Raw genomic sequence first — 24,274 nt, 5'->3', positions numbered from 1 at the left:
ACTCAGTGTCTCATACAAATACTCACCCAACTAATCAATAACTAATATACACACTCATGTAGTTAGTGACCAACTGATGCAGCATGTTATACAACAGAGACAGTGATGCACACATTCACATAGTTTAGTTACTAATCCATGTATTAAGTGAGACACTTTTAATTACTCAGACAGCTACTAAATCCTCCATCCAGACAGTTATATATCCACTCAATCTTCAATACAGATTGGTATATATATAATAAATATTTAAATTTCAAACTAAACCACATTCACTGGATGATGTCATCAGTGATGTCATTTGAGATGTCATCAGTGATGTCACTGACCATGTCATGAATGATGCAATATGTGACATCATCAGAAGTGCATTGCCGGCGCGCGAGTTATAGTTAGCAGAACTAACTATAACAGAGGAATTTCTATGGTTTTGTACGAGTGAAATGGCCAGCTAACTATAACACCCCTGAAACCTATGGTTTTTTCTGTGAATATATATATATATACACACACACGTTCGTTTTATTCATGAATTGTTTTTGTATGAAGACATGTAACACAAGCACAGCCCTGTAGCAGTGTTAGAGGAGCAGATGGTCATCATCTAAGTAAAATAAGCATTGCCTGATATATATGTTGCATGTCTTCATACAAATATATATATATATTAGACAATGCTTATTTTACTGAGATGATGACCATTTGCTCTCCTACCACTGCTACCGGGCTGCACTTGTCGCATGTCTTCATACAAAAACCATTCAGGAACAAAACAAACATTTGCAATGCCAAACGTTCAGCATCCAACATACGACCAATTGGCTTTACCAATGCTTGTGTTAGCATAATATTTCGGAGAGTATGCTCCCTGCTCTATATGGGTGAGTATACTTTATAAGCGTGACTCAAACTCATCATACATGTGTTTAGGAGTATTTTATTCCTAGTTTATTTTCACACATAAACGTTATTGCAAACCCCTTTTCAAATAGTTAAACAGTTAGAAGATGGAAACGAGTTAAAAAGTTAGGTGTCCTTTTATTTGCTTAAATGACACTTGATATTTTGCCATCTCTTCATGTCAGTTGTTGGAAGTAGTTATTGTGACATCACAATTCAAATGTTTTCGGTTAATGCAGTTCAGCCACTATGTCATTTTCTTAATACAGGTAAGTAGTGACGTCACAGCTAGACTGTAGTAAGGAAATCAGTCCTATGTGCATTATATTTACTGCATTTCTGATCCTGTTGTACGTTATGAATATATATAGTCTTAAGCATTGCTATATGGTGCTTAAATGTCTCATTAAATATCTATGAGAAAGAGGGGGCTGGATGAAACAAGAGTGTTTTCCTAGTGCAGCGAAGAGGAGATGATCCTATTTAAATGTGATGTTAAAGTTTGAGGTTTGGTACAAGCATACTGGAAGGCAGCTATTTTTAAATGGCACAAGACCAACAATGACAATGACCTAATCTTATAAGTAATGTTTTCCCAGACTGATAGTATGATTCTGAATATAGGTCAAGTTTCACCTGAACGGTGTGCAGTTTGCAAATACATAGTTTATCGCATTTGCAGAGATGTAACTTGCTGAGCTCAGGTGTTGTCAACTGGAATTGGTTTCCTTTTATTTTTATTTTTACACAAATCTTTTTTGCTGTAATAGTTTAAAGGAGTTGTAGGCTGAAGACTTATTAAAATGTAAAAGAATAAATCTCTGAACCTAAATATTTTTCTATTTTCAGGTCCGTGATGCTGCAATAAGCAGCTTAGTTGAAATTTATAGACATGTTGGGGAACGAGTGAGGTCAGATCTTAGCAAAAAAGGATTGCCGCAGTCTCGGTGAGTTTGTTTCTTGTGCCCCTTTTGAAATACGGACTATTGTTAAAAGTGCATTTTTTCAATGGAATTCACAACAAGCTGTCTGGCCTTTTTCATCTCTTTCTGCATTACTATTGCTGCGGATTCGCCCTGTTTCATTTGCGTCTAATGAGGAAGAACTTTAGGCATTCTAGAGATCATTAAATGATATCGCGATTATTGCTTAGAACACACTCAACCCAAATTGAGGCTTCTTTGTGCTAAACAAATTCAGTCCAACATCTCATCAAGGGAAAGAATGCACTCGCTGTGTTACAATCCAGGTTTCCAAAACCTATGCAATTTTTTGGTCTCACTCCTAGTCCAGGGGGATACTATTCAAGAGTACAGCAACACATCAAAGGGGAATGCCAATGTTCTGAGCTGCAAAAACTGATGAACCCTTAACAGGTCAGTATCTGCTGAGAACAGCTATAAACTGGTGCATAGCGCTAAAATTATGCTGCTAGCAAACATCGCAATATCAAACTGTTGCACTTTGTGAACGACACACAGAACGTGAAACCTAACTCTAAATGCAAGTGAAGTTTTTGCAGATGGGATAACACAGGGGTAATGTGGACTTGCAAATGGAGATGCGTGCTGCTCTGTGGAAGTGTAGGTAGTCTTTTCCTAAATACGTGGAGATGATAGAAGCAAGTTTTCACCACTGTGCTCACTTGAGTATTGTAAGCAATTGGGTTGTTGAATGACTGGGGTGTGAGCCCTGGCCAGTCAGCAACCACAATCCTTGTCCGGGTGGGGCACAAGCCAACCCAGAATTAATCTGTGCTCAACCCTCTGGTAACCTGGCATAAAGCAGTCAGGCTTAATTTAGAGGCAATGTGTTAAGTATTTGTGCAACACTACAGATAGTAATAAAGTGAAAAACACCACACAAAAAAGGATCCCATACTAAGTTAGAAAAATTGTTACTTTAAAATAAAAAGAATACAAGACCAAAATGACAAAAATCCAATCAGTAGAACCGGAGATATACAATTATAAAGATTTTAGTGAAAATCGCGCACAAAGTACCAACTGTGAATATGTGATCGTGCCGGACCAGGACAAAGTAACAAGTTCAGTCCAACAGCGATGGAGTTCGGGCTGGCTATAGGAACCTAGTTAGGCCTACTGAACAGAGTACCTTAAATCCTGGTTTGCGGAGTGTCACAAGGATCCGTGTTAAAGATGGGTCCCGCAGCTGAAGCTATGCGTGTGTTCCTGGATGCGGCAAGGCTGCGATGCGATGGCCTGATTTATTGGCAAGGATTCCGTAGATGGGGCTTCCGATGTGAAGTCTGGCGTTGAGGATATGGCATGCATTCTGGGCGATGCGTCAGTTCGGAGGAGCTGCAAGGCGTTGTGCAGTGACGGTTACGATGGGCTGCGATGTGGGTCTTTGCGATGGGTCCAATCCACACAGCAGCGACGGTTCTGCTCGGGTTGCACTGCGCAGCAGAGGAGATGCATCAGTTCTGCTAGATCCACAGAGGCTGACAGAGCACCTTAAACCCACATTCAAGGATCCAGAACTGGAGTAGCACCACTTGGCAGGGTAGACTCGTTGATGGCAGAGTGCAGGTGCAAGGTTGTTGGAAGCCTGTTTTGTCACCGTGGCTTCAGGCCGGGAGGCCAGCCGAGTAGCCCTTGGAGTCACTCTGGATTCAAGAGATGCAGGCCCAGTCCTTCTCATCCAAACAAGAGGACAGCAGGCAGCAGGTCAGCACAGCAGGGCACCTGTCCTTCAGAGCAGCAGTTCAGCAGAGTTGCAGTCCTTTCAGCAGCACAGCAGTTTTATCCTGGCAGAGTATCACCAGGTCCAGGAGTATACTAAAAGGTTGGTGTCTGAAGTCCAGTATTTATATCCAGTTGTGCATTTGAAGTGAGGAGAAGCTTCTAGAAGCTTGGCTTTGAAGTGCATTGGTGCTGTTTGCCTGCCCCTGGCTCCAGACTAACTACAGGGGGTACCTAGCCCTTTGTGTGAAGACAAGTTTAAGTGGGCTGGGTCCAGCTCCTCCCTCTCACCCTGCCACTGATGCCCCATCCAGTCAAACCAAAGCTCCCCTTTGTGTATGGCTATCTAGGAGGAATACCCAAAGCACAACCGTCAACTACACCCATTCATGTGACCCAGAGGCAGTCTGCAGGAACTAAAATTGTTATTCATAATCAGAGTTCCCCATAAGTTAGGATTTTTCATTACAATTTCTAAAACACCAAACGTTAATGGTTAACTGCTCCCATTTTTAAATGACAGCCTATTAAATGCAATAAGGTAACTCCAATGTTATCCCAGGCGAGAGGTAGGCCGTGCACTAGTGAATAACGAATGTAAGCATTTTTTACTTCCAGGACATGTAAAGATTAAAATTACATGTTAAACTTTTTAAATACACTGTACTGTTCCATCTGGGCTGTCCTGGGCATACCCAATAGGTGACTTACATGTATTAAAAGGAAGGTTTGGGCCTGGCAAAAGGTTTATATTGCTAGGTCGAAATGATAGTTTAAAACTGCACACACCCAGGCTGCAATGGTAGGCCAGAGAGCTGTATAAAGTACTAATTGGGTAGCACAATCAGTGCTGTGGGCTCACTAGTAGTATTTGACTTGGAACCCCTGGCACAGGTAGTGCCACTTTACTAGGGGCTTACAAGTAAATTAAATATGACAGTCTGTATACGCCAATTCTACGATGTTTAAAGAAGCGAGCAAAAACACTTTAGCACTGATTAGCAGTGGTAAAGTGTGCAGAGTCCCATGGCCCGGCAAAGACAGGAAGTCAGAAGGCAAACAGTTTGGGATAAAATCACGCCAAGGATGCCAGGTCTAACAGGTAATAAGACAAAATTGGTCATCATTAGAAAACCCCTAGCTTCCACACTAACCTGGAGCGTGATGTGGGAGGCCTAGTTACTGATGAATTGGGCTAGCAGTTGGGGGTCCACAGGGACTTATTCCTAAATATGAGGAGTTCATTTTTTTAATCTGTTTAATTTGAGAAAGATGACGGCACAAGATCTTAGAGAGGGCAGTTGAACTATACGTTGCATCAGAATGCAGTAAAAAATGTTGGTGTATGAAGAAAAGTGCAATCTATGCTTCAGTCTTGATGGGGAATTGGTGAATGGTGCTTCTATCCTCTCAATTCCACTTATATAAGAAAGAACATTTAGTTTTACAGTGCTTTATTTGTAACAAAATAAATGCCAGGGCCCATGTAATGTGGTCACTGCAGCTTGCACCATCCATTGCCCCTGCAAGTGCTGTCAATGACAATCCCAACACAACTACTAATTATTACACTCCTACAAGTATGACAGTTCGAGCTATTCCAGGTCCCCAAAGCTATAACAATTGCTTGGGTGGCATGCATTTATCATTTTGTAATGTATTTTGAATTAATAACAGTTTTTGTGATGAATCTCTGAATTAGACAAATAGTGGTGCCATGTGGCAGACTGTCATAAGTGCCAGTGTTGAAAATTAAGTGCCTGTGCTGAGCACCGGAAACCACAGACTCAAATTAAACACTGCTTTTACATCCATTTACATCTGTTATGTCAATAATACTCATTCGCTAACATTTTTATAAAATATAATAGAGTTTTTTGGTATGCAATTACCATTACAGGTGAAAGAAGTAAATGTTTCTTGTATATAATTTAGGCTATTTTATTAACACACGTGACTCACAGCAATTGTAGGCTATTTGCACAATTAACTAATGTGCAGATCTGGATCAAAATATGTTTTCACCAACTAACAAAGTGATTGTTTTTACTCCTATGTGTTGCAGGCATTTCCTGCTACGTTTACCATTAGACTCCATACCAGAGATCCTCCTGCGCTTTCTTTACAGAATCCTACTTCTGGAATTGTTATATTTATTTAGACTGATATGTCCAACCAGCAACTTTGTAGGGGTGAGAGAACACAGTATTAGGCAGTAGATTTGAAGTGCGAGTTGTGTTGTGATGGGTTGGCTTGGTGCCAGTGGCCTCGGCACTATTCCAAAATAACACCCAGCCATGAGCACTATTTGTATGAACTTGCACCCTTGATAATGTCCACTGACAAGGTTGCTCATGCACTTGAAACCCAGAGGCTGTAGTCTGACCTGGAGCGCATACACCATTGTTCTGTACAGTTGACAAGATGGGTGGTAGAACTGGATAATGGATGACCTTCCTAGCTTCTGGGCTATGTAGTCTACCTCAAGCGGCTACAGACAGCCCCATCTCATTTGTCCTTATTCACCAAGCTTGAATGCCAAATTCTATTGTAGCTGCAGTTGCAACAGCAGTCCAGACCCTACACATCCATATTTAGTTTGAGATTGATAAGTATCAGGTGTTTTGAGCACCCACACTTTACTTAGAACCCACAAAAGTGTTCTAAAACTTTTCTTAAAAACATTGGGACTGCTTGATGTCTAGTGGCATGAAGTTCATTAAACGGATGCCTGCTATTGTTTAACCTCACAGTGCACCAAAAGGTATGAGGGGTAGTAAGTTTTTGATTTGGAAGGAGCCAATGAAAACGTTATACCATTGTTCTGAGTTGCCCTGACAAAGATCCTTGAAGAACATCATTGGTGTTCCACATTGTATTCTTCATGCAGCAGATGTTAACTTTCTAAGTTGGGGCTAATATGAGAGTGCCAGGGTGCATTGACTGCTACTCTGGTTCATGTTTCTGTAACATTTCAATTCTGAATACAATTTTCTTTGAGGTCTATAAATAATGGAATTCCGGTAATCCACACAAGAGCCTGCAATAGCCGTTCTTCCAGGAATAGTCAAAGGTTGAAAAGGGTCTTTTAAGTAAAAGTTCTGAATTGTGGTTAGATAGTTTATTTGTTCCTTCATACTCCATTTTGAGTTGAATTAAACACCACCCAAGTGTTTAGCCCGCTCTATACCTTAATGTGTGCATCTCCATCCCACATATAACCATTAATTTAGAGACTATATGCCATGAGCCTTCAATCAAACCTCAGATTTTTCCTTTATTCTAAGCCAACCATTTATTGGTCATCTATTTTTGTGCAAGACCGATGATTCTGTTTAGTTTGAGACCTTTGTCCTAAGCAACTGCAAAGCAGGGGATTGTAAGCTGTGTATAGTTTGCATAAGTGCAACAACCCACACTATTCAGATCAGCGTGTCACGTAAGGCTTTTACATATATGTTGAAAGACCATGGAAGAGCAGGCAGCTACAAGAGCATCTTTATTCCTCCTCTAAAGGATGCATCATTGTTTCCTCCACGTTTCTTCTGAGAAACCTGCTGTTTTAGAAACCGTGCACACCATCTCTCTGTCTCTCGACCGGCCTTGCTCACAATACACATTCTCTCCAAAAGAATGTGATGGTTTATAGAAATGAAGGCGGGAGGATAGGTTCATAATCACTAATAGCACTGCCTTAACCTTTTCCATTACATCCAGTCGATACTGAATCATACCACAGCAGTCTTGCCCCTGCTTAAAGGCAGATTGCATGTCTCTTGGTAATACATGTACCTCAATATGACTAGATATGATAAGTGATGATTTGCCAGAAAGGGGCGACCGTCAAATGGGCAAGAGCATGGAGAGCTAGTAGAGCAAAACTAGATTTCTTTAGTAGTGGGCTATTCGGGTTAGCTTAAGGCATTTTAAGACTTTCTATTCTGTAAAGGACTAATTAAACTACCATTGTGGTAGTTGAGAGAAAGTGTACAAAATATGATATCAGGCCCCCAACACTGAGTAATGTTCATACCTTTTATAACTCAAATTTAGCTTGAGCTCTTATTTTTAGGCTAAACATAGGACTGGCTGTTTGTTCGAAGTTACGAGGTTTAACATTTTGCATACACCAAAGTTTAGTGATTTGTAAAAAGCTTTTTGACTTATCAATCCCAAATTGGAAAAGAAAATCCTGAGTTAAGTTGTTTCTGAAGTCCATAAAGCTTTATAGAAAGACAGGCTACTTGCTTTGCAGCTAAAAGAAAACTCCTCCAAAGAGGAATAGGAAGCAGAAGTAAGCAAGTCTTGTTGAGATCAGACGCCAGACTTTGAACATTGTTTTTGTGCCATTTTGTCTTTTAAAAGTAAATCAGACCCCTTCTGGGCTTGTGTTTTTTTTTTTATTTTAAACAATATGTCCCCTATAAGCATTCCAATTTCTCCATATTCGGTCCCACTTCTGGGGGCATCCCCTGTGTACAAAGACCGCTTTTTTGGCCAGCATGCACTTATCCATATCTTCCTTCCATTCCTAAACTGTTGGTGCTTCCTGTACCTACGAGCTGTATTTTGCTCCGCTATTGTCATCTCCAGGGTTACTCATGTTTGCTCTGTGCGGGTCAAGTCCGTTGCCTCCCATATGTTGAGGAGGCACAACCTAGGCTGGAGAGACAGCTCCCTCCAACATACTTGTCGCAGCTGTGACGCTACCCCTTCCCAGTACTGTTGGATATTCCCATATTATATGGTAGTATGTGCCATCCTGTGTACAATTTCCGTTACATGTTGCATTTTCCTTTTCCCCAATTTTTACTATAGTTTCGCAGAAATAATACATTTTGTGTAGTACTTTGAGTTTTATTAGCCTAAGTTGAGATGTTGTTGCTACTTCCCGTAGGGAGGAGAGCGCCTCTCTCCACTCATCATCCTCGAGGCCCCCTAAGTCTGTCTGCCACTTCGTGTAAAGTTGTGTAAATGGATCAGTATGTTGTTAATTATTTTTTGATACATCATGGAGATAGCTCTTTGAGTCATATAGGCTGTTAGCAGTCTATCTTCCAGCGGGGAAGCCTCAGGCAGGTCCCGGTCAGACGGAATGGCTGCTGTCAGTGCATGTTTGATTTGTATGTACCAAAATGCCTCGGTTCCTGACATTTCATATTCTGTTTGTAATTCTGCGAATTATGTATTTTTCACCTGAGCCAGAGATCGCCCACCCTTGATATACCAATAGTGTCCCACTTGTTGAATCCCAAACAGGTGCTGAATTTCCACAGCATTTCTGGCTCCCAGAGTGGAGTGGTCTGTGTTATTTTGTTATGTCACCCTAATATCTTTGTCACTCAATGCCACAGGGAGACTGTCTGCTCTGTTGGGCCTGTCAGATGTTGATGGTTTGGAATTGTGTATATGGCGGCTCTGTAGCATGGGTCGTCATGTGAGCGGTGTACCCAATGATTAATAACCATTAACTGGGCCACCCAGTAATATGCTCGCACATCAGGCAGTGCAGTTCCACCATCATACCATCCCCGGGTCAACTTATGGACCGCAATCCGTGGTGGCTGACCCACCCAAAGTAATGTCCTGATTTCCTCCTCTATCATGTTGAAATAGGTCTCTGGGATATTGCACGGTGTATTTTGTAGAATGTATAGGAACCGAGGTAGTGCCATCATTTTGAAGAGGGCAGCGGGGCCGAGCAGGGAGAGAGGCAGGGACCTCCAGTGGCGTACACCACTTTGCAGACGTGTGATCGGACCCATGAGATTGTGTGCATCAAAAAGGTCGGGGTCGGCCGTTATGAATATCCCTAAATATCGGAAGCCCTCTGTCACTACTGTTGCTTTGCAGTTTAGAGGCAGGGTCGGGGCAGGGCCATTTAATAGGTATATTGTGGATTTTGACCAGCTTCTGGAGTATCCAGAATATTTACCAAGGTTGGTACAGATTTGGAGTATTCTATTGATTGACGCCCGTGGTGATGCCACATAGACAAGAACGTCGTCTGCCTACTGGGAAATTCTGTCTTCCCATCCTTCTGTCCATTTCAGTACACGGATCAATGGGTCCTCAAGTATCCAGATTGCTAAGTGCTCCAAAACAATGGCAAACAATATGGGTGACAATGGGCATCCCTGCCTTGTGCCGCGCCGTAAATAAAACCTCTGGGATATATGTCCATTAACCCCAACCTGCGCCAGTGGATCCGCATATAACATGCGGATCCAAACCTTGAACTGGGGCCCAATTCCTATGCGTTATAGCACTGCAAATGTATAGGGCCATTCGATTGTGTCGAAGGCCATGCGGGCATCCAAAGACAATAGTACAGCGTCTTCTTTGATTGTGTCCCTTTGCCCCATTACCCCATGGAGTCTGGGCAGGTTGAGTGCTGTTGCGTTCCGGCATGAACGCCGACTGGTCAGGGTGTACCAGTCTGGTCACGACCTGGACCAACCGTGTTGCGAGTATTTTGGCCAGGTTCTTTACCTCTGCGTTGAGCATTGAGATGGGACAGTAGCAGCTCATGTCTTCTGCCGGCTTACCCTTTTTGTGTACGACTACTATGGATGCTATTCTTTGGTCGCTAGGCAAAACGCCCAGTTGCTTACTTTCTAGATACATTTGCAGTAGGTGTGGGGTTATTTTGTCCTTGTTAGTCCATAAAATTCTATCGGTAAGCAATTTGGTCCCATTCCTTTCCCTGGTTGTGTACTTCGGATTGCCATTGCAATTTTGTTTTCAGTGAGGTCGGCCTCTAGTTGCTGCCGCTCCTCCGGGGAGAGCGTCGGCATGGGGAGATCGTCTAAAATCTATGGCCTCCTCGACTGCAGCCAGTGCAGTAGGGAAATATACATTTGTGAAGTGGGCCGCGAAGGCCTCCGCTATTTCCTGTGGATCCGACATTGTGGAGTTGTTAGTCTTTAGTGTGTGCACTCAGCGGTTTGCCCTTTCCTGCTGGTCCAGCCATGTGAGGAGTCTCCCTGCCCTATCTCCGTGTTAGCAAATTTTGTGTCTCGTAGCTAGATGCTTCGCTCTGGCCGTCTCCGTAACTAAGTTATTATATTCCTGTTGCTTGACCTCGAGTGCGTGTTTAGTTAATTCGTCTGGGGTGAGTGTAATTTTTTTTTCACAGTTTAGTAGATCTCGCTCAAGCGTTTCTAGCTGCTTCCTCTTTTCTTTTTTATGGGCTGTAATTAGAGTGCTTGCCCAGTTTTTACTGTTTTAAAAGCCTCCCAGAGTACCTGAAGAGAGTCCACTGATCCCACATTTTCTTAAAAATAATTGTCTGGGGATCTTGTGAGGCCGGTTCTGATATGCGGGACCTTGAGGTACCATGGGTTAAGGGAAATTATCTTGTGCCCAGGTGTTCCCCCAGAGAGTTGCGTGCCTAGATCAGGAAATGGTCTGAGATACCCCTTGCTAAGTGTAGTACCTCTTTGAAGCTTTGCAGCTGGTCAGCCGGTGCAATAATGTGGTCTATTAGAGAGTGGCTATTACGGGCCCCAGAGTAGAATGTGTATTGCAGTGCATTATTTTTGTGCCATACGTCCACCATTCCGAAGGCGTCCATAAAACCTGCCATGTGAAGTCTGGGGTGAGGCGAGCTTCTAGATTAGTCAATCTTTCTGGTCACATAGCATCATATTGATGTCCCATCCTATTAGCATGTCTCCCTCTGGGAAATTAATTATCATTGTGCTCATGTCTGCAAGTGCGGTCTTATGGAGTTCTGGGGGGACATTCACTGACATGATGTTGAAACCCCTGTCCTCCCAGCTGCCTGATATGGCCGGCAAAGCGGTCCTGTTTGTCTGTGTGGGTTTTGTCTACTAGGAAGGGGAATCTATTGCACATGAGTATTCCTGTTCCTCTGGACCCAGAAGTAAAGCCAGAGTGAGTGATTAATCTATACCACCATCTGTTAAGTGAATTGCATGTGTGCCCAATTACGTGAGTTTCCTGCAGGAGGACAACATTGGGTTGGTGTCTCTTGATATATTGGAGCTCTATTCCCCTTTTGATTTTGTCTCTCAGCCCATTGACGTTCCAGTAGAGCAATTTAAGTGACTTCTCCGTCTTCCTATCCTGTGTACACCGATTTGTCATGGTCGTCGTTCGGGTGAGTACAAGGTACCGTTGCATGTTGGGGCTGTGTTTGCTGCCTAACTGCGGAGATTGTTTGGTCAGATTGTTCCCGCCTGCTAGTGGGAAATGGGGAATTAGGGTTTGAGTACTGTTCTTCCTGTGATTTGTAGAGGGAAGTACCTAGTTGTGATTCCTTATCAACCAAACCGTAACTATAACTATTTTGAAAAACATAACGACCCCCCTGGGACGCCAACCCTGCCTCTGTGTATCACGGTATTTGAACTTCCTGCCCCCCCAACATTGCAGAGTGCCTGTCGCCACCCCCCCCCCCCCTGCTGGTTGGAGTGTGGAACTAGTAAACCCACCACACAACCCCCCAAAATGCATAATGATAAAGCACAATGCTATACATTACAGTTTTCAGTCCATTGTCTTCATTTTGTTAGACCTTCATGTTGAACAAATTCGTGGAAGGGTGACCACCGAGCGCAGGTCGGCGGTCAGGAGCATCCAGCACCACAGATCATGGGCCTCTCAGATGTGATTTGACAAGACTGGCCCAGGCTTATATTCCCTTGGAGGAATATCTACAGGACACTGTCAACTTAGAGCTTATATACTCTTCGGGCTGTCAGGGGTTGCGCCGTTTGCAGGTTGCGCCTCTTCCAGCTGAGGGTCTATTTTTTTCTGTGGCTTCCACGTTTGCCGCCTGCGTCTGTCATTTGCTCCTTTGACTCTGACTTTCAGCCATCCGTCCAGCCACTTCCATGCCTCCTCTGGTGTATCAAAAAACCATGTTTTGCCCTCTGCTTCTACCCTTTGCTTAGCCGGGAACAGCATGGCATATTTCAAGTCCTTGTCTTTGAGGGCCTTTTTAACTTCGAGGAAGCTGCGTCTTTGTTTTGTTACTCGCAGGGTGAAATCTGGGAAGGAGGTAATGGTGTTGTTTTCATATTTTAACTGGCGGGGCGCAGCAGGTGGTCTGTAATATAATATCTCTGTCTCTGAAGTTGAAAACCCGGGCCAGTATTGGTCTCGGCGGTGCACCCGTTTTGGGTATGCCCCCTGTAACTCTTTCAATTGAGAAGTAATTGGAGAGTTACAGTGGTTTTAAATAGTTTGAAATCAAGTCTTCGACAAATAGGTCTGCTGCTGGTCCCTCCACCCTTTCCGGAGCTCCAAGAATTCGGATGTTATTCTGCCTCAACCTGCCCTCGTAGTCATCCAGTTGTGCGACAAGTTGCTTGCTCGTAGCCTCCAATTCAAGGACTTGTTTCTGAAGTGTGGAAGTGCTTGTCTCCAGCGAATGCGTTGTGCCATCGACTTCGTTGACTCTAGTGTCCATATTTTGTCGGTCTGTGCTTATGAGGGAAACCTCTGTTGAGACCGAGTCCATTCGCTATTTTAGAGAGGTGCGCACAGTGGTGATGGCTGCCATGATATTGTGCAGAGTGAGGTCTCCTTGTTCCGTCGCCGCTTGAGACTGAGGTTGTGTAGGTTCCGTTTGGCTATTGGCCCCCTCCTGGTTCTTCTGCCACGAGAATTTATCTAGCTTGGGGTGGTGGGATACGTGCCTTCCTCTACTGCCTCTCATTGTGCCGGAGAGGGAGCTGTAGTCCCTGGGTTCAGTTCGCTGCGGGGCAACGGGTACTCGCCACTGCCTGCCTAGGACTAACTTCCCCTATCGGCCTGTCTGCCTCCTCTGGTGTACCTTCCTGTTGAGTTGGTGGAACTGCGCTCCTTACTCCTCGCCGCCTATGCGTCCTCGCTCCCTGCGGAGGGAAGGGGGCTCCAGGCATCGCAACGTAGAATGTTTGAGTGTCGTGGAACCAATTGTTTATATAAGGCATGCTCCCCTCGGATGCTGACCGGCTCTGCTGTTCTTGTAGTCTCGGTGACGCCCTGTCCGGTTATGTGGTGCTCGGGCTCACTTTGAGGTACCTTATTATATGGGCTTCCTTACACGTTCCGCCCAATCAATTGCGCCATCTCACCTCCTATTGCTGGATTGTCGATCAGTCTCGTTTCTTGGCTCCCATTCAGTTAACAAGAGGGTCACCGGTATCGCAGGTGGCCTGGGCCCTTCTCCATATTTGCCGCCCTTCCCCATGCCAACACCGGCTCTGTATCGGCTGCAGGGGAAGGGGCTGGAATTATTTCGCCACCTGTCTGTGCTCCAGGCCCCCAGACCGCAACACCCAGCGAGGGGAGCTCCCCGCGGTACGCACCTCAGCGGCAGGATCACTCAGGCTCAGTAGGAGCGGCGCCGCCACCCTCGGGCTCACCTCGGATTAGCTGCGTATGCCCCCCAAGGCCCTCTCTTCGCCTCTTTATGTCCGCCGGCCCCTGCCACTCGGGGACCGCGTCCCGCGGATGCCACACTGCCTTTTAAGGTGGTGGGAGGTGGGGGAGGGGCAGTCCCCCGCAGCACCCGATGCCAGGCTCCTCCTCAGGCTGGTAGAACCCCTCCACTCGCCAGTGTGAAGTCAGCGCTTCCCCAGGCCCTTCTGCTCTTTTGGGCTGGACGCTAGTGCCTCACTTTTTAGCTCCTTTAGTTCTTCATGCTTGATTTTGTTCAGCAGTTGGCTTTTGATACCGATTTTATGGGCAAAATGGGTAAGATTTGGATTGAGGACAATGCTCTGCAGACGGGTCTGCCTGTGACTCTGAGACTCAGCTTAGTATTACAGTTTACTGTGCACCAGACATTGCGGGTCCAGGAAGCTTCAGTAGATGAGATGCAGAGATGGGCGCTTGAAGCACCCGATCCCTTAGGCTGGGTATAACTGGAGGGGTGTTGACAAGATAGGAGTAAGAATAGTTATCTCCACTCTCCTGGTTTTGCACCTCATTGGAGGGTGGAAGTCTAATTGTTGGATCTACTGCATTTTGATGACGCTCCTGGTGGGCTTTCTGGCAGCAGCCAATTTGCTGCTGTTCTCGTGGTTAGTAGTGGTTTTATTGGTTGCACATTTTAACAAAGTGATTATGTCTTCTCCTCTTTAAGGGTCGCGGTGCACAAAAGACCCAAGGCAGTTAGGGTTTAACTAGGTTGCAATGTGCAGGGATTAGGGGAAAGGCCACCAGCAGTATGCTGTTTTTTGTGAGATGTTTAGAATGGAATTGCTCTTTTCTGGTGAAAGACGCATAAGTAGATGGCACAGGCTCCAGTTCATCAGCAGTTGCACACAGATACCTTTGCTGTTCGATCTTTGGTGTAGTTGATTTGAGAAAGGAACACTTTTTTAAGTTTCTTAACATGGTGATGTTAATACCTGTGCCATGGTTGGAAAAAAAGCCTATTGGATAAGATTTCCACCATGCCACAACTCTTATGCAATCAACTGTTCCAGATAAATTGGAAGAGCAGCAAGAAAGTTTAGTTTTTTACCTTGTCCTGATGAAATGTGACAGTTGTGAAGTTGTAGTAATGTAGTATATAAGAATTTATTAGCACTTTGTCGCCCGTTTTTGTTGGTGGTAAACCTTTCACAACCATATGAGCAATCGATTCGGCTGGCATGAGAAATGTCTGTTTGTCTGGAGTTGCGCTCAGTGAAGCCGGGGTACTGCCCTTCAGGGGATTGCCAGATGAAAACGATCAAGTAAACACTTCAAACTCTGGGCAATATGATTTTATGGCAAGTGTGTGCCCCATGCGTGCTAGGGGCTGCAGTCTTTTGCTTGAGACGGGCGCAGTTAGTTTCCAACGTGTAAGACATTCAGATACAACAGCTTTAAACGTTGAAGGAAAGTCGGAACTTTTTCTCTTCCATCGCTCATCTTTCACAAATGACAGGTCCATACATTTGTTTCACTCCAACACCTAACAGCCGTTGAAACCTAATGTGCCCAGTACAGAAGTATCATTTGCAGTTCAAGCACAAAGGCTACCAACAGAATCACAGATTCTGGGCGTTCTGGCCCTTTTCAGCTGGATCGGAATCCTGACTGTCCTTCCCTGTGCACGTGACTCAGGAAATTTGCGATTTGGCCAACATTAATCCTTCCCATCAAGATGGCGGCTTCCTTATCAGACGTTGAAACTGCAGCCCACTCTGAAACCAATGTCACTGTAATGATTTACCAGGAGTCCTTGCCTACATTGTTCTAGAAGAGTGAAGGATCGTTCTAGAACTTTGGTTGCCTGATTGTCAAAGCAGAACGTGTACATTTATAGTGTAAAGGCGTCCTAATAGCCTGACACACTTGGAAAGAGCAGTGGATGGCTGGCTGAGTGAGGGCAGTGTTTGTAGGATGACCACCTTAGAAAGCAGGTCAGATGTCTACGTTAAAAGTACCTACTGCTGCTTCAACATTTAAAATCAGAAAGAGAATGTGTAAGGGTATACAAATTCCAACTTTGCATTTGGGCATTTTAATACACAATAGCTTTAGTGACGGGCCTGAAGCCACTTTTGCTTGTTACATAATTATACACAAATTAAAATACGAGTCTGAACAGGGAGACCTGTTGCAGTGGGTGGAAATGCATGCCGTTTGTATGCAGGTATTTTCTGTGCATGAAAGTTAAATACACAAAGTCCAAGACATGACTTATGCGAGTTTCATGCTAGGTACAAACTTGTGGCGCACCTGCTACTGACTTAGTTTTATACTGCTTACTGATGTGAAGTATTTGAACGATTTCACAGGTACTTAGAGCCTGACTTGCGCAGTACTTCATGGATTGTTGCATCCGCTATAAAATGCAATAATGATGGACTGGAGTGTAGCTCCAGATTGCCAGAAGTATGGTTTTCGAGGCTGTTAAAATAAGCATTTTTAGGTATGTTGTTAGCCTAGACTTTTTGATTTTAATACCATTGTGTATATAATATACTTATCCATAGGGCTTTCCCTTAGCCCTCTTCATCTATAGGTCTCTTTTGATGTCATTCACGTTTTAATTCCACCCTCTGCTTTATAAAGCCACTGGTTAACTTAGCTGTGAATGACCGCAACCCATCCTGTTCTTTCACATGGAGCAAATATCCTACAAAGTAGGTCTCTATAGTACCATGGACAACAATAGCAATGTGTGCTTTTGAGTCTGAAAAAATGTTCTTCAGTATTGAATCTAGCATAGATTGACATGCTTGAATCGTCTGTGTTGTCTTTATAAGGGTCACCAATCAATATTCTCTTTTTGCCACAACAGTCACAATATCTAAAAAGGCTCTGTTTGGTGGAATCAGCCATTCTGAAGTACTCTAGGATCTATAGGAATCGAAAATCCTCTATAAATCTTGTCTTGTAAGTTTGAAGGTATTTAGAAAATTAACTTATCTGAGGACATGTGAGCAGAGCTCTAGGAGACTCCCTTCACACATGATCAATCAATCAGTCAACCAATCTGGATTTGTATAGCAGGGTGAATCACCCTTGAGTGTATCCAGGCACTGACAGTACTACTACAGGGGGCTTAGTTGAACAGCAAGGTCTTGAGTCCTTTTCTGAATTCCAGCAGAAAGGATGAGGTAGTAGGTGGGGTGGGAGTTCGTTCCAGGACTTCGCAGTGAGGTAGGAGAAGGAGCATCCTCCACTGTTGCTGTGGCGGATGCAGGTGGTGTGGGCAAGGCAGAGGGAGGCGGAGTGCAGGTGCCTGGAGGGAAGGTAGAATCTCCGTCGATGGTGGACGTGAGCTGGGCCCTGATTGTGGAGGTCTTTAAAGGTGTGGATCAACACCTTAAACGTATGCATGGGGAGCCAGTTGAGCTTTTTGAGGTGGGTGGTCATGTAGGTTCGTTAGGGGCGGTATAGGATGAGTCTGGCCGCTGAGTTCTGTATAGTTTGCGGTCTCTTGAGGAGATGTGAGGTGATACCTAAGTAGAGTGCATTGCCATAGTCCAGTCGGGTGGTACAAAAGGCTTGAGTGACAGTCCATCTGTTGTCAATGGGAAGCCACTTGAAGATCTTGCGTAGAATGTGAAAGGTGAGGAAGCAGGTGGGATGAAACTGAGTTGATCTTTTTTTCATATTGACCTTGTTACTCGGATATGAATTTACCTTAAATAAATGAAAAGACAAGGAGTTTGGCAAAACAGGAACAAGTTGGGTTAATTAAACGCTGCGGCTGGGAGAGCCTGGATAAAATGCGTCTGCTCAAAATTTCTCGACTTACGAAGTTTTGGCTGTGAGTTTATACAGTTCATGAGGTACAATAAAATATTCTCTACATTCTCAAAGAGCATCTGAGTCATAAATCAATCAGATTTGTGCATCTGATTAGGACATAGATGGATCTCGACCTCGGGGAGAGCTAATGTGGGTCATTGTGCCAGTGTTTGTGTCCATAAGTCCAGTGTGAGGAGCGCGCGATTACTATGTGTGGTGTGCATTTCGTGTCCTGATTAGTTGAGTGTACCTAGCTACATGTGGTATCTAGCTTTGTAGTATTACTGGGGAATGCGAGATTGTGGCCAAATGGGTTTTTATTGGGACCAATTATCTAGTACTTGTTTGTGGTGCAACTATCTATCTGTGGAATCGATCAAGGTTTTCCCTGGGTATGTGTTTGCCTGTAATTTATGGGGACCCAACTTGAGACCTGTTACTCAAGAAGCGTGGGCATGGGTCGCAGGACATGCCTGATCACTTATCTCTAACTCAGGGTTGTTAGGGAGGTCACCTTGTGTTAATCTGAAAGCAATGAGATGAGTGCATTGGAACTTCTAAAAGTAACATGACAGCCACAGGTATCATGTTTACTGACATATCATCACTACGCATACAGTTATCATTTTGTGCATTGAAATAGTTGTACCGGTATTAACAATAGAGTTGTCATTTTGTACATTAACATTGTTTGTACTGCTCTTAATGAGATTAGGTTTGCTCTTCTCTGAACGCACGTTGACATTGTTCTTATTCGAAACAATATTATCATTTGAGCATGGATCACTGAATACATTGGTATTATTGATGGTGTTGGCGCTGCTGTGCGGGCACAAATTACCGTATACAGTGACATTGCATTGACTGGAATTGTGCGGGTACAAGTTGCGGCATACATTCACATTGCATTTGCTGACATTGCTGTTGTCTGGCTTGCACATATCATGACATTTATTGACTTCATATTCACCCATTCCGACAAGCTTACTGGCCAGGATGATGCCAAGATTGCGGCGTAGGTGGTCGGAGTGGGTGAGGGTCCTAGTCCGGGGGGCCACTAAGCACCATTCGATGGGGAGGTGTTGTTCGCGAAGATCAGGACATCCGTCTTGTATTGAGATTTAGGCAGTTGTCTCTCATCCAGTCAGTGTTGCTTATAATGCACCTGTGGAAGTTGGCCAGCGTGGCAGAGTGGTCTTCTGATAGAGGGTGGATAAACTGTATATAGTCGGGTAGGATAAGATGCTTAGCCCATGGGCGATCTGACGAGTTGGGCCTGTTATGTGGTCGCTTAGACCCAGGCAAGAACACCACCGTTTTACATGCTCACATTAAAAGTTGACATCTTTCTTGAGCATTGACACTGGACACACATTTGCTTGCGTGCTTGTGTGGGTTAATATTCTCTGAAATGGATTTGCTCACACAGTTTTTCGTAGGCATATTATCAGAGCCTTGAGCATTCTGTACAAGGGTAAGTTCACTCCGCGCAATTTTGATGTTTGTTATTGTCCGCTCGGCGAAAGCCCTGTAGAGATAGAAACAATAATTGGCAGTCTAACCTGACCTTCGGGATGGTAACATGGATGAAGTTTATTATATAAACAACATCACTCCTTTGTTTAGACAGAAGGCATTTAGCTAACACTGTTGAGGTTGGCCCATGCTGGAATCCAAGCCGAACCGGTTTACCTCCTGAGAAGGATGGTGCTCAGCTGTACACCAAGGCGGCCCCTTCAGTGAGACGTACCCAAAGGCAACTGGGGAGTTAGATCACTCTAAGAGATTCTGGCAGCTTCACCCACCCTAGATTATAACTGTATGCTTATAATCATTGTAACAGCACAATGATTTAATTGGTCATCTTTTTTATGATTCTAGTAATGCTGATTGCTCTGTTCTGTTTCCTTCGATTGATCATGGCAGCGCACGTATTTTATATAAGAATCAAAATGCTTCAATAAATTATTGAATGCCAATCTGAGTGTTTCTAGTGTCTCCCTTTGGGCATACCGGAAAGATGCTTATGTTTCCACAATTTCCTTGAAGAGTCAGAGGTAGCACATGCCTCCCCTTACATTTTAGGTTTAGAGGTCAAGAGGGTGCACTGTGAACTAGCTAGGAGTAAGGCCAACATATCCTGATGATGTACGTGGCGTCTGTCTCGCACAGTTTTGATGATTTTTGTCCAATTGCACAGTCTTACTAATAAAGTATGAACCATGTGACATGGCACTACCAACGTTCTAGCTTGGGTACTTATTTAATGGATCTCCCGAGTAATTTTCTTTTGTGTGCCCAAAGGCCCTTTGTGCCAATTTACCTGAGATTTCCGTTGTGTTAGGGAACCCTCTCCCTCTGCTAAGTAGGAAACACCTATTTCTTGTTGTAGGTTGTTCAAGCTTGAACCTTTAAAAAGGATCACCCCACAGAGGTACCCACTCTGAATTCCAAATACTTAAATGGCCAATCCAGGTCAGACGGTTTTACCACTTAATTGCAGATATGCATTAACTCAAATGTTGTTACAACATGGGCTCACCCAGATGGGTGGGGACATTACCTTAGTGGTAGAAGCGCACGAAGCATACAGAACAGAGGTATTCTATTCACGGATCACATTTCTGGCAGCAAACGCCAACACAGGACACTTACACTGAAGTAGCAGTACCAAACCAATAAAGAGCATAAGTGGATTTAAAAATCCCATTGACTTATCAGGAACACATGAATTGGTTCTGAGGTGCCCTAACACGTGCAGTAGAACATGTCAGACTAGGTCTCCTTAATAATGACAGCGTGTCATGGCCAGTCTGAACCGGTTATACACCTTATCTAGACATAGCAGACATTACAGATGTAGAGCTTGTTATACTATACACATATCTAGTTGCGCTCTATAGCTGTCTATTTCAGTTTGTTCCGGGGTGTGGAATTCCTATAGCCCGACGCCCATGACCTATTGTTTGGGATCAAGGACAACCAGTTTTCATGTTTATTTTGTCCTTGGGACAAGTAGGCTAAACCCCCAGCAGCACAAACTCTTTGACTGCCAGTTCACAGTACCACAATTCGAATAAGTGCAGGGCATTGTCTGGAGTTAAAGTAATGTTTGGTTCCATATGTTAATGCTAATCCGAACTAGTATTTATGTTTTTTTAATGCAAAGCCTTTCTTATTAGGCTGGGCGCTCGGAGGAAGTGTTGTAAGCTCGGACTGCACTACTGACAGTGGTTCAAGTATAATAATGTGTGCACACATTTGCAAAGTTTAACAATATGAGGCTACGTATAATGCTCCCAGAATGCTCTCTTATTAGATACAAATATTTGCAGGAGGTTGAAAGCAAAATTGATGATTCTTTGCTTTCAAAATATAATGTTCACAGAAAAATGCAACTAGGAAAAAAAACATTTTGCTAAACTACTGTTAAATTTTAAGTACCATTTCTTTGAAGTATCATTTAGGAAAATGTGTTAATGCTTCTAGTATTTCCAAAAATATTCATAATGAAAAATCAGTGCATCTAGTTTAAACAAGATTATGGGCAACATGAAAATAAACCAGCATTTGGCAAAGCCAGTAGTTCTGCCATTGTTAGTCAGCATTTTAGTTTTGTTAATGCGTTACTTGTTTTGACATGGTTTTTGTAACTCTGTTTTGGGAGCTGCCGGGCCCTCAGTGTTAGAACAAACATTGGTAAAAGAGTAAAAATATTTTTTGCTCTCAGAAAAGCAAACGTTGCCACAGTAGTCCCTTGCACTGAACAAAACTGAGTGCGATATGCTTCTTGTGAAAGAACAGAATGCTGTCTCCCTCAATGAAGTCAGCCAATACATAGATAGAGAGCTAGAATTTTAATAAAAACAAAAGGTCTTGGTTAATGCCAGACCTAATTAGAGGCCTAATTCTTAAAGATAATCACAAAAGTACACCCAGTGGTTAATGTCCTAGCATTAGTGCAGACTTATGGCTTTTAATGAATTTATAAGAATTTACAGAAGTAAGCTAGGAAATGGTACTAGTAACAAATATTGGTGAACTGCATTTTAGAACGAGTAAATATGCATGTGTAGATTTGCTCAGTCAAAAATCTGATGTTAGTTTACAAGTTCAGTTTTCCCCAACCCCTTTTATTTCAACCCTGGAAGAAGTTTTACTTCTGCCCTTGTCGGGAGTAAATTTCCAACCTTTACCAGTATGGAAAAAGATTAGAGAAGAGCTGGTGAAAAATCCCAAAACATGCAAATTAGTAGGTTTGCACAGTCTCAAAAGGGCATTCCAACCCTAAAAATATTTTTTACCACTCCTTCCAACCACAGTATGTAGGTCTGTGCAAAGGTGGCAAAATAAGTGAAATGCTCGTATTCAAAACCTACTATACTATGAGCCCTGGCATAATCAGAGAGGCTATCATCCAAACTTTTATATAATGAGATCACTGCCATAATTTATTGCGGCACTGCATGGCACAAACTGTACAAGTGAATTTGTTTACAGGGCAAGTAGATTTATGAAGCAACTTGTCCCATGGACAAGTTGATTTTTTATAGATTTCCACATCCTTGTTGTTATACGAACCATAACCGTAATCCCACAGAGGGCTGTTCAAGCTGCAGAACCACAATTTGCTATGCCTGGAATTATTCCAGTGACCATTAAAGCAATAATGGGTAAGATTTCCATCATGAGGAATGAGATTCCTTCCTGGATTGCACAAAAACTGAATCCGCTTGAAGCAGTGTTTTCCCATACAAGACCCCAAGAAAAACAGAAAACTCTCACAATATGCCTGCCGATGGGGATGGCTTCCTGTTGTAAGAAAGCGACATTAAGGGAACAGTCCTTGATGCGGTATATACCAATACACATGGTACTCTTATCGTTATCTGTTTTTACAGAAGTGCTTAAACGGAACCAAAATTAATACGGGGCTGCCCTGCTCAGGATATGGGGATGCAACTAGGGGGCAACAGATGAGTATGTGAAACTGAAGAAGGACTATCATGCTACTAAGTTGAACTCTACAGACGTTACGCACTGGTCTCATTCCATGGAAGCACTTAAACGCAACTAGTTTGTTTTTTCCATACAACTTAACAAAAGAACAGGCCACCATGTCCAGAAAAGACACAACATACTCAATGTTACACATAGAAAAGTTAGCATCTACTGTTGCAAAGGTTCCATCAGCAAATTGGATAATACACAGGTTTATTTCTCTGCCAGTTTCAACTTCTCATTTCAAATACTGTCTACAACACTAGCAGGTTAGCAAGTATGTGGCGCTAGGAGAGGGATTTGTAGATGAGACATGGAGCCTACTTTTCACTTATCGTTGTAGGAATGGTGAAACTGAGGTTTTTCTTAGCGTTACAGACTATGGGAATACCTTTGGCCGTTCTCTATGTTTTCAGGGAGGTCACCCTCCACGGCACATGCAATGCTTCCAAGGTGAGCTTGTCCTGTTATCTGAAACTTTTCCCAGCAGCTGTGATTCGTCTGGCAGTTAGATTACTTTTGAATAAAAGTTATTTGATGTTGAATGATCAAGGTTGCTGTGGAATGAAACTGGGAATACCATATCTGTTACTGTTTTTGCGGTCATGACCTGTTTTACAGAAGTGCTTTTTCAACCTGCCCGTATAGTTTGGGATGTAACAATTTGTGGCCTTAACATCTGCATGGGAGATGTTTGCTCGTCAAGTTACAAGGTCCTCCTCTGAGATACAGTTTTTACTCCGCACCAATCTCCCACACTATTTAGAGGAGCTAGTGCTCCGCATTTCAATGTTTCAAACACTGCGGCTGTAGTATTTTATTTGGCCCGCAATGGATGTTTCGTCACCAGCCAAATGGGGATGACACCACCACATGTGCTGTTGTGTCGTGAGAGAATGATAGTCCTTTGGTGCATCCTTGCTTCTGGAACTAAATGAGAACTGGTTATTGTCCTTTCGGTCAGTCTGGTGCTCAGCAAGCATTCCACAGTCAATTGTGCACTTTTGAGTGTGCCCTGGATATATGCTTGGGAAAGCAACCGGTCCAATCTAGGGACATAGAACTGCTGGTGGGTCCCTTAAAAACTCACTTGCACAGATATCCTGCTTGATTGCCGTGGCTCCAAAATACATATTATGACCCTTCCTGGGCATCTTCACCTCCAGGAGATCTGAATCCTCTGTGGATGCACTACTGGCCTTCACACCTTCAGCGGCTGGGATTTGAGCATGTTTATTCATTGAAACTATTGAGATGGGTGCCAACGGAAACATTGTCTGCGGTAGCTGAGAACAGCAATATTTTGTGCGCTTCTAGAAACAATTATTAAATCTTTCATTTTCTAGCAATAACGTTTTTTTTTTATTCTGCCATGTTTTTACTTGCTAAATTGTTTTCAAATCCAATCCTTTTTATTCTGCTTTCTTATATTGACTTTTAAATGCAATTTGACTTTC

The 24,274-nt window shown here is 43.5% G+C and overlaps 1 protein-coding gene across 2 annotated transcripts in view; it reads left to right on the top strand.

Annotated features, from left to right (window-relative positions):
* Positions 1-24,274, top strand: part of CLASP1 (cytoplasmic linker associated protein 1) — a 1,312,099-nt gene that overhangs the window by 253,591 nt on the left and 1,034,234 nt on the right. For both annotated transcript variants that reach the window (XM_085647275.1, XM_085647274.1), the window contains exon 7: positions 1,750-1,847. In XM_085647275.1, coding sequence (XP_085503401.1) covers positions 1,750-1,847 — 98 coding nt within the window. The remainder of the gene's footprint in view (positions 1-1,749; positions 1,848-24,274) is intronic.

Source organism: Triturus cristatus, chromosome 3_2, assembly GCF_964204655.1.
Source record: "Triturus cristatus chromosome 3_2, aTriCri1.1, whole genome shotgun sequence".
NCBI classification, from domain to species: Eukaryota; Metazoa; Chordata; class Amphibia; order Caudata; family Salamandridae; genus Triturus; species Triturus cristatus.
This window is presented reverse-complemented; position numbering and strand designations above follow the sequence as displayed.